Source organism: Triticum dicoccoides, chromosome 5A, assembly GCF_002162155.2.
Source record: "Triticum dicoccoides isolate Atlit2015 ecotype Zavitan chromosome 5A, WEW_v2.0, whole genome shotgun sequence".
Lineage (NCBI taxonomy): Eukaryota > Viridiplantae > Streptophyta > Magnoliopsida > Poales > Poaceae > Triticum > Triticum dicoccoides.
The window spans coordinates 307,906,068-307,916,214 of NC_041388.1; the positions used below are offsets into that span (position 1 = coordinate 307,906,068).

The 10,147-nt window shown below is 43.9% G+C and overlaps 1 protein-coding gene across 1 annotated transcript in view; it reads left to right on the plus strand.

Annotated features, from left to right (window-relative positions):
- Positions 1–8,474, plus strand: part of LOC119299467 (acetyl-CoA acetyltransferase, cytosolic 1-like) — a 42,149-nt gene extending 33,675 nt beyond the window's left edge. Inside the window, exons 2-15 of the mRNA XM_037576694.1 lie at positions 2,415–2,658; positions 2,842–2,885; positions 3,587–3,685; positions 3,780–3,953; positions 4,056–4,161; positions 4,470–4,608; positions 5,589–5,666; positions 5,746–5,811; positions 6,084–6,169; positions 6,779–6,878; positions 7,079–7,189; positions 7,276–7,317; positions 7,490–7,576; positions 8,037–8,474. Coding sequence (XP_037432591.1) covers positions 2,415–2,658; positions 2,842–2,885; positions 3,587–3,685; positions 3,780–3,953; positions 4,056–4,161; positions 4,470–4,608; positions 5,589–5,666; positions 5,746–5,811; positions 6,084–6,169; positions 6,779–6,878; positions 7,079–7,189; positions 7,276–7,317; positions 7,490–7,576; positions 8,037–8,126 — 1,466 coding nt within the window. The 3' untranslated portion in view covers positions 8,127–8,474. The remainder of the gene's footprint in view (positions 1–2,414; positions 2,659–2,841; positions 2,886–3,586; positions 3,686–3,779; positions 3,954–4,055; positions 4,162–4,469; positions 4,609–5,588; positions 5,667–5,745; positions 5,812–6,083; positions 6,170–6,778; positions 6,879–7,078; positions 7,190–7,275; positions 7,318–7,489; positions 7,577–8,036) is intronic.
- The last annotated feature ends 1,673 nt before the right edge of the window (positions 8,475–10,147 follow it).

A 10,147-nucleotide genomic window follows, 5' to 3' on the forward strand; every position in this document is an offset into this window, starting at 1 on the left:
GGCCCAAACCTGGGTAAACATCGTGTCCCCTGTCTCTTGTTACCCATCGATCCATGATACACAGCTTGGGACCCCCTACCCGAGATCTGCCGGTTTTGACACCAACACTATCATCCCTAATAAGCCAGGCAATCACATACATCATCCCGTGACTAACTCATTAGTCATTTGCTTGCAAGGCTTACTATGATGTGTATTACCGAGAGGGCCCAGAGATACCTCTTCGATACTCGGAGTGACAAATTCTAATCTCGATTCATGCCAACCCAAACAGGACACCTTCAGAGATACCTGTAGAGCATCTTTATAATCACCCAGTTATGTTGTGACGTTTGATAGCACACAAGGCATTTCTCTGGTATCCGAGAGTTGCATGATCTCATAGTCAAAGGAATATGTATTTCACATACATGAAATCAGTAGCAATAAACAGAGCAATCAAATGCTAAACTAATGGATAGGTCTTGTCCATCACATCATTCTTCTAATGATGTGATCCCATTATCAAATGACAACTCATGTCCATGGTTAGGAAATCTTAACCATCTTTGATGAACGAGCTAGTCTAGTAGAGGCTCACTAGGGACATGGTGTTTGTTTTTGTATTCACACATGTAAGGTTTCCGATCAATACAATTATAGCATGAATAATAAACCTTTATCATGAATAAGGAAATATAAAATAACAACTTTGTTGCCTCTAGGGCATATTTTCTTCAGAAACACCATACTGTTAAAGGGGGTCTAGGTGATACATAAATCGTATTTCCGGGGTGATGCTCAAAACCTATACAAAGCTTAATTCTTCAAGTGAATACTTTGAAAATCTCCGGCAGTGCTGACAAATTTGTGAGAGACGGAGATGCAGTTCTTCTGGTCACTGACAAATTTGGTCTGACTGTTAGGATTTTGCCAGAGCGATCTGCATACTGTGAGGAAATTGAGTGCCCGACGAATTTGAGAGTCCAAATTTCGACCGTTGTTGTGCAGAGTGACAGCCGTCGAGTGAATCCTTATCCTGAGAATTGTCATGTTCCAAGGGGCATTTATGACAATTTATGTCGGGTTGCCCCTGGCTATCAGCCGTCCCCCACAACTACTAGTTGGTTGGCTGCTCTAGAGAGAAATTGATACTTGTCATTTGAGAGCAACCCTTCCTCTGATGACTTTATGAGAAACCCAAGTGAGGAAAAACCCAACCAGAGCCAAAGTGATTGAGCATCACTAAAGAGTTTGATCTGGGTGATCCGACGCCTATTACCTTTGAAGACTGTCATTCTTCCAGACAGTTAGGCGTCATGTTCTGAGCACCCAAGAGTACTTGTGGTGTACCAGTGAACGAGTCTATGAAGGTTTTGAAAGTTTACCTTAAAGACTTACCACGAGTGATTGGGCTAGGTCTGTTGTGACCTTAGCTGAAGACGAATACGGTGAAGACTTAGTGTCTTAGGAGTTCATTCTCAGCCGCCTCAACCGGACATATAGTTGATACAACAACTGGAACTGATCTATCAAATCATCGTGGCATCGCCAAGTCTACCTGGTTTCACATTCCTCAACCCCTTACTTCTGTTATTCCGTTGTTGAAGAATCTGTGATCTACTTACTGAAGAATTTGAACCGAAGACTTTCATCATGTTGTTTTTCATTTCTTCAGTACATCTTCCGTATGCCAGAATGCTTGTATGATTGCACGTTTTTCACTTGCATCTATCTTATATGTATGCTTTATGTTTCTGTGATGAATTAGTGTCGCTCCTGTTTTTATTTCTTCACTCTGATCTTCGTCAAATTTATCAGAGTTTGACGAATTTCTAAAAATTTCCGTTCACCCTCTCTGGGAGTAAACCCGCGCTTTCACCAACACATCCGCGAGTCATCAAAATGGCCCAACAAACCTGACACAATGCTCGGCCAGATAGAGCCATTTGTTAGTGACCATATGAATGAAACCCTCAACCCCAAGGCCTCCAGCGCCTTACCTCTCTAGGTGTTTATCATCGGCGCCTATGACGGTAGGGTTAGAAGGCTATTGCCGGGGCCAGTGGCCTACTTTGACACGCAGGCATGACCAAATGACATAGCTGGGGGTCTACGACCGCTGGCGATAGCCCATTAATCCTACCTTCGGGGTATTTGGCGGTAGCAAAAGGGGTCAAATCTGAGCAAACTTTAAAACATGGTCAGACAAGGTCAAAACAATTTTTTTGGCCTGCAAGGCTGACCGCTGCATGCACCCTCCTATTAATCCGTTTAAGTCTTGATCTTGAAAAAAATCCCCCCAAATCAGGGAAATCAGATTGTACGGGAATAGGAGCTTATTACTACCTTCCATCTTCTAATTACGAGACTCTTATTTTTGTTCAACCGCCATTAAACTTGTAACCAAATTAACCCCCACCCTTCCAAAAAAGAAAAAGAAAAACTCAGCCTTCTCTTCTTTTACAGCCATGGCGATGTCGACTGCGGATGGTCGAGATGCCATCTAAACAACGCCCAACCATCAACGGTCCGAGGAGCCCAATATAACAACAGCGAAGGCGGGGCAGTCGAGCACTCCAGTCCACCTCCGTTCTCTGTTTCAGTGTCTTGTTCCCTCTCCCCGATCTCGGCTCCTCCAGGTCTCGTCCTCGTGCACTCCGCCGCCGCCAGATCGAGGCACGCTCGCTCTCGCTCCCCCCTGTCCTTTGTCACCTGCAGAATCGAATCGAATTGAATCCTCCCCCCATTCACCCCTGCTGTCGAGGGATCGCGTGCGCGATGCGACGGCTCTTCGCTTGATTCCGTGGCGCGCTTGCGTGTGAGGTGGCTGACGCTGGGTTGCTTGTTCTGATTTTGCAGGTCGGAGCTGGGCTTTGGAGCGGCCATGGGTTCAGACCCCAGAGGTATTGTTTCCTCCCAGCTTTTTCCAAGGCAATGAGCTGCTCACTGTCAGTAGTTCAGTGAGACTCAGTTTTTCTGTAACTACTACATAAGCGATCTGCATCGAAAGGATTGTGGCCTTGACTCGGTTCAGATAAACACATTGATCTAAGGTGTTGATAGGCACCAATTGGCAGTCAGTCTTTTGTTTTAATCCTTATTCGTACTTGCCAATGATATTGGTTTTTGTTTTCTTTCTCGATCCTTGGCATATTTGAATTATGCTGTGCGGTTGCCAGTATAACATACTCCATGAGTAGTTGATATGCTTACGCAGCATACATGGTGATAATGTCCATCATTGACTATAGGCTAATTTCCCTTTTCCTCCTCTAGATCAGCTTGGTTATCTTTTTTTTGCTGCATTACCACTGGAAACAATTGATTCCAACCGCAAGAAAAAGGAAACAGTTGATTCGCTAGTAGCGTGACATCATGCCAGATCACAGATTCTTATATTTTTTGTTTGGTGCCTTGCGCAAACTTGTACAAATAAAGAGAAATCTGGCATCTACCAGATGGCTTCCCTGATCTTCAGTGTTTAGTCATGCCTTCAGAAGTTCAGAGTATAATCATGCTCTGTGTAGTTAGCAATTGCATGGGAGCCTGCTAGATGGTTTTGCTGTATGCTGCAATTAGTAACTTTTCCTTTTATTACTGACAGATGTATGTGTTGTTGGGGTTGCACGCACCCCTATGGGTAGTTTCCTTGGTGGCTTGTCTTCCTTGCCTGCTACGAAACTTGGCTCTATAGCAATTGAAGGTGATATCAATACTTTCTCTCTGTGTACCCCAGATGGTATACTTTGTTCGGTTTGGTAACATCTTAATATTAAAATAATTACCGGGGTGATCAGCTGCTCTGAGAAGAGCAAATGTCGATCCATCCCTTGTGCAGGAGGTCTTCTTTGGCAATGTCTTGAGTGCTAACTTGGGGCAAGCTCCTGCAAGACAAGCTGCTTTAGGTGCAGGGATACCAAATACGGTTGTTTGCACCACAGTCAACAAAGTTTGCGCATCTGGCATGAAAGGTCTGAATTCTTGTGACCATGCTTGTATAATCTGTGTACTAAATTTCCTGAAGGGAACCAATTTTTTCTGACCATGATCCGTTTTCCTTCCTTTCTATACAGCGACCATGTTTGCTGCGCAATCAATTCAACTGGGAATCAATGACATTGTTGTGGCAGGTGGGATGGAAAGCATGTCGAATGCTCCGAAATACATCGCTGAAGCTAGGTCAGCCAAGTGTTCTTCTGGTTCTACTTTTGTGTAGTGCATAAATGAAGTACGATCATTTTCTTGCATACACTAAGCATACTAGGGAATACAATGCCAAAATATCTGTTCAAAATTTTGTGTGTCAGACCTTAAGTTTAGATTGCCTTTTCAGTACTCTCGTGTCGCTCATTCATTCATTATTTATTAACATGTTTACACTATATTATGTTCTTGGATCTTGGTTAACATGGATTTAAAACTTTACTGTTAATGTATGGCTGTTTACGTCTTGGTGTTGACTTACTGATTTGTGCAATCAAATGCAGAAAAGGATCTCGTTTCGGACATGACAGCCTCGTTGATGGCATGCTTAAGGATGGCCTTTGGGATGTATACGGTGATTGTGCCATGGGAGTGTGCGCTGAGCTTTGTGCTGACAATCATGCCCTGACAAGGGAAGACCAGGTAACTTGCCACAAATTGCAATAACCATATTCTGATGTAATTATAATTCTTATATTTGTCTAGTGCCAAAAGGGCACACATTGTCTTAGTTATTATGTACGGAGATTCAGTAGCGGTGAAGATTAATACCAAATACAAAAGTGCACATACAATCAGTCTTTCCAGTGTGAACTGATCACTGCCATAATCACCATTTTCATGCAGGTTCATTGTTTTATATCTTTTTTCTTCATCTCATAAATCATCATGTATGCTTTGAAGCAATAGCTGCAATTCTGCATTACTGCCAGTGTCTATTATCCACTATTAGTTTGCACTACTAGTTAGGGTAGGTTGAGTAAATGATCCTTCGTTGCTTGCTTCGAACATGATTTCACATATTTTGTTTGTATGGTTGCTTGAGACATGTAGATATTACTTTTATACTCCCTCCGTTTCTAAATATAAGTCTTTTTAGAGATTTCAGTATGGACTACATACGGATGTCTATAGACATACTTCAGAGTGTGTAGATTCACTCATTTTGCTCCGTATGTAGTCCATATTGGAATCTCTAGAAAGACTTATATTTAGGAATGGAGGGAGTATTATCTTATAGGTTGGTCTTCCGTGCAGAACAATATGCTTTGCACTTTAAATCACTTTGCAATTAGTTTTTGTAAAAAATTCTAAGAAGGGTGGGCCTTGCGCATCATAGATTATCTCCATTTGTTTCCTGGGTCTGGGATTGAATCAGCCTCCTTGCAAAAAGAAAGGCAAGGGAAGTGCTGCCTAGAAATTCCGTTCCCCAGAATCTGTGGGAGATTTCGGTATTGGGTACTCCCTTTTGTGTTTTATTGTTGTCGTCGGTGAATTTGATATACCAGCGTTAAACCTGTCGGATGCCTCCAAAATCTTCTAAGATTCGCTGTTTTGTTCTTAATCTGTAATCCATATATTTATTATTCGTGACATCTGAAATTTATATGTTCTTTATGTAGGATGCATATGCTATTCAAAGTAATGAGCGTGGAATTGCTGCTCGTGACAGTGGTGCTTTTGCATGGGAGATTGTTCCGGTGATTTTTCTGTCTCTTTGGCAAAGTAAGAAACTGTTCCTTTATTTGTTTCCCTAATGTTCTATGTCCTATCATCCAGATTGAAGTTCCTGTTGGTAGAGGGAAACCTGCAGTACTTGTTGACAAAGATGAGAGCCTAGACAAGGTAAATTTTCTAATAAGATGGCACAAATAAGCTATAAACAAGAAGATTATTTGGGGCAGCATGTATCTGGTCCTAATGCAGTGCTTTCACGTACTAGGCTAAAAAAGTACTAATAATCAGTACGTATTTTGTTGTTGGTAAACATTTCAATACTTTATCTTCATCATATAGTTAACTGCAAGAAGGAAAATATGTAGTTTGCATTTATTTGTATCTTGTGAATAAATGTCTAGGCTCTCATCTGCATCATATAACTATTGTCTGTCTCGTAGTTTGACGCAGCCAAGCTGAAGAAGCTACGACCAGCATTCAAGGAGAGTGCTGGTACTGTTACTGCTGGAAATGCTTCTAGTATAAGGTACCTGCTTGTTACTTATTTTATTTACAAGCCTTTTGAAGTCCTTCTGTCACATATTGTTTTGAAACCACTGCATGATATTCTGAAAGATGTGGTTTTCCTTCTTTCTTTCTATTTTGACATTTTATACTTTGTTCTACAATCTACACTATGCATTTAATTTTATTTGTGTTATTGTTGTCCTGCAATGCCATATTCAACTGCTCTTTGTTTCCAAGTGCTACTCCTGTTTAACATTTATGTTTGGGCGGCTCAGAATGTTTTTACTTCAGCCCAAGAGATGGTATATATTATTTTGTATTTATAACTGAAATTGGTTCATTTTCAAGAAAAAAATTGCCGAGGTTCCTATTGTGTATTAAACTTTTCAAGAAAATGCAAATGTAGTGTCTCGATGCAATGTTTATTGATAGATTAGGAATCCTCATATACATTAACTTCCTAGAGAGGCCAATCAAGGAACGCTAAGCTAGAAACTAAGTACCTGCACTGACTGTCTTTGACGGGCATTCTATGTACTCCCTCCAACTTCGTCGTGTGTTTGTTTATGCACTGAAAAATGTGATGCATCTGCACTGAGTAACATCTGTTTTCTTTTGAGTGGAATAGTGATGGTGCTGCAGCATTAGTATTGGTGAGTGGGAAGAAGGCTCAAGAACTTGGATTGCAAGTCCTTGCAAGGATCAAGGGATTTGCCGATGCAGCCCAAGTAAGCTACAGTACCCTTTTTTGTTTATCTTAGCTGGTAGTGAGTACAATTATAGGCAAGTGCATATAATTATGTAGGTTCTGGAAGGTTACAGGAGTCCGTCTTTCCTGGAATACTTTTATGTAATTGTAATCAGTGAAGGTTATTTGCTACCAAAATTGAATCCCTTAATGATATTTTTCAATTCCCATGTTACGCAGGCTCCTGAACTATTTACCACTACCCCAGCACTTGCCATACCAAAGGCTCTCAATAATGCTGGCCTAGAGTCCTCTCGTGTTGATTTTTATGAAATCAACGAAGCCTTTTCGGTATCTCTTGATCATTTCTGTTTATTTCTTAGTAATTAGTTAATTACATTATTTGAAATGGTATTTATTTTTATTTCTGAAAACAGGCTGTTGCACTTGCAAATCAAAAGCTTCTCGGAATTCCTTCAGTAAGTGCTTCCTTGTTTCAACCAAAATTACGTTTGCACCTGAAAATAAGTCAACATTCTTGCCAGAAACTAAATCTTGGTTACTGTGACTCGCTATTAACCAGCAATACTTATTAATCCGATTACCAGATGATAGTTACAACTCCCATGCTGACAACGGCTATGCTTGCAGGAAAAGATAAATGTACATGGAGGAGCTGTATCTTTAGGACACCCACTTGGGTGCAGTGGTGCTCGCATTTTGGTCACCCTTCTTGGTGTAAGTTCTTTCTTGAGGTGTTGTTTTGCATTTTGATCATCCGTGTCAGTCTGTTTTTCAGCATGGATCCTATTTTCTAGTAGAAGCTATTTCATGAGTAAATAATGATATCAAGTAGTAATCATAGGAATAAACATCTTGCCTGCAGAATACCACAAACAATAAGGGGTAAGACATTTTTGTTACAACTATTTGGCCATCTTCATGACTCCTTTTTGCGTCCAAAATATATGCAGAAAGGAGTTTAATCTGTAACCCGTACAATTGTTCCACATTGAGGCTTAAAAAGGATATGTGGAAGTTATATTCCGTGATTTCATTTACCATGTCTTCAGTGGTTCTATCCTCACTTGTTCAGATGTTGTCAGCATCTTAATTAGGTCATCGTGTCTTCAATGCCCGTTTCTCATAGTTCTTTTAAAATTAAACTAAGCAATACGGTGTTCTTTCTTCTCAATAGGTTCTTAGGGAGAAGAGTGGCAAGATCGGAGTTGCTGGTGTCTGCAACGGCGGTGGCGGTGCATCTGCGCTCGTTATGGAGCTCGCGTAATGAGCTCTGACACCAAAGATGGAGTCTGCATGTAAAATTCTATGTACTGTATTTCATAGTGCTGTGTCAGATTAAGTAATTGATTAACTTAGAATTTGTGTGCCGGTTTCTGATCTTACTCTAGATTGTTTTTATTTTATTTTCTCTTGTACTACTCCCTCTGTCCGGAAATACTTGTCATCAAAATAGATAAAAAGAGATGCATTTAGACGTATTTTAGTTCTAGATACATCCTTTTTCATCCATTTTGATGACAAGTATTTTCGGACGGAGGAAGTAGCTGTTTTGGACATTCTTGATTTAATAATGATAATAATTGTTGCAATAAAGCATTATTGTGCTACCAAAGGTACTCTCAGAAAGTGGTGGTTTTGTCCAATGATGATCGAGTCAAACTTAATTTTGGAAGAAAAAGTATCTTCTACCCTCCCTTTGTTTATTGAACTTTATCTTCTACCCTCTCTTAGTCTCTCCTTTGCCAACAATCTCGGCTTATCTGCCCTGCCCCCTCCCTCCCCCGCGTCACCCTCCTCTGATGACACCCCAAGACACACCGCCCGCCACTCTACCTTGCCGCGGCGGCACCCTCCGTTGTTGGTCTGGCGGCGGGGGATCCGGCCACCCCCGGGGTGGCCTGGCCCCACGCGTCTCTAGCCGGTTGCGGCCCCCTGTCTCGCTATCCTCGGTCGCAGCGAATGCCCCTCCCTACACGCCTCCCCCTTCTGCTCGCGACCCGTTCTCCTTCCGGCGATTCTCGGGCCCCTTCCAATTGCTGCTCGAGCCTGCCGGTTGGCGGTGATGGCCAGTTGCGGGGCATTCACGGCCTGCCCTCCCGTGCAGGCGCCCCCCTTGTCTCCGACGGCCCTCCCCCAAGCCACGATGATGGCTCTCGCGCAGAGGCGGCGACGTGTACGCGGTTGTGGCTGGCTCTGGGCCCCTCGCGGCGTGTCTTTGCTTGTGATGTTCCGTCCCCGACGGCTATAGCCCCGCGTCTCTCCGGTGTCCCTCGCTGCCGGCGTCCTCCACCGGGTTGCTCCGGCCTGGCGACCGGGTAGCTGCGCCCCTTCCAGCTTATCTGGCTAATCGAGATCATGACGGTCAAGGCCACGACAACTCGGATCTGCGTGCTTTCGGTCCTTGCTTGCCGGCGTCGTTGGACGCCGTCGCGGCAAAACCCCCACGTGGTTTGCCTCGTCGCCCACCCTACCGTGTACGCCTCAAAGCCCCCTTTTGCCAAATCTTGTGCTCTTGGGTGCGGAGGTGATGCCACCCTCCGAACGGCAAGTGCAGCCCCGCCAACCCCCCATGACTCAGTGATTCCAACCAGTGTTGGCCTCCCATCTACGTGTTGGGGAACATAGTAATTTCAATAAAATTCCTACGCACACGCAAGATCATGGTGATGCATCGCAACGAGAGGGGAGAGTGTTGTCTATGTACCCTCGTAGACCGAAAGCGGAAGCGTTAGCACAATGCGGTTGATGTAGTCGTATGTCTTCACGATCCGACCGATCCAAGTACCGAACGCACGACACCTCCGAGTTCAACACACGTTCAGCTCGATGACGTCCCGCGAACTCCAATCCAGTAGAGCTTCACGGGAGAGTTCCGTCAGCACGACGGCGTGGTGACGATGATGATGTTCTACCGTCGCAGGGCTTCGCCTAAGCACCGCTACGATATGATCGAGGTGGATTATGGTGGAAGGGGGCACCGCACACGGCTAAGAGATCAAGAGATCAATTGTTGTGTCTATGGGGTGCCCCCTTGGCCACGTATATAAATGAGTGGAGGAGGAGGGGGCCGGCCAAGAGGAGGAGGCGCGCCCAAGGGGGGGCAATCCTACTCCAAGTAGGTTTTGCCCCCCTTTCCTATTCCAACTAGGAGAAGGGGGAAGGAGGAGGTGGAGAGAAGGAAGGAGAAGGGGGGCCGCGCCCCCTTCCCTTTCCCAATTCGGATTGGGGCAAGGGGGGCTGCGCGCCACCTCCTGCTGCCTCTCCTCTTCCACTACTTTGGGCCCA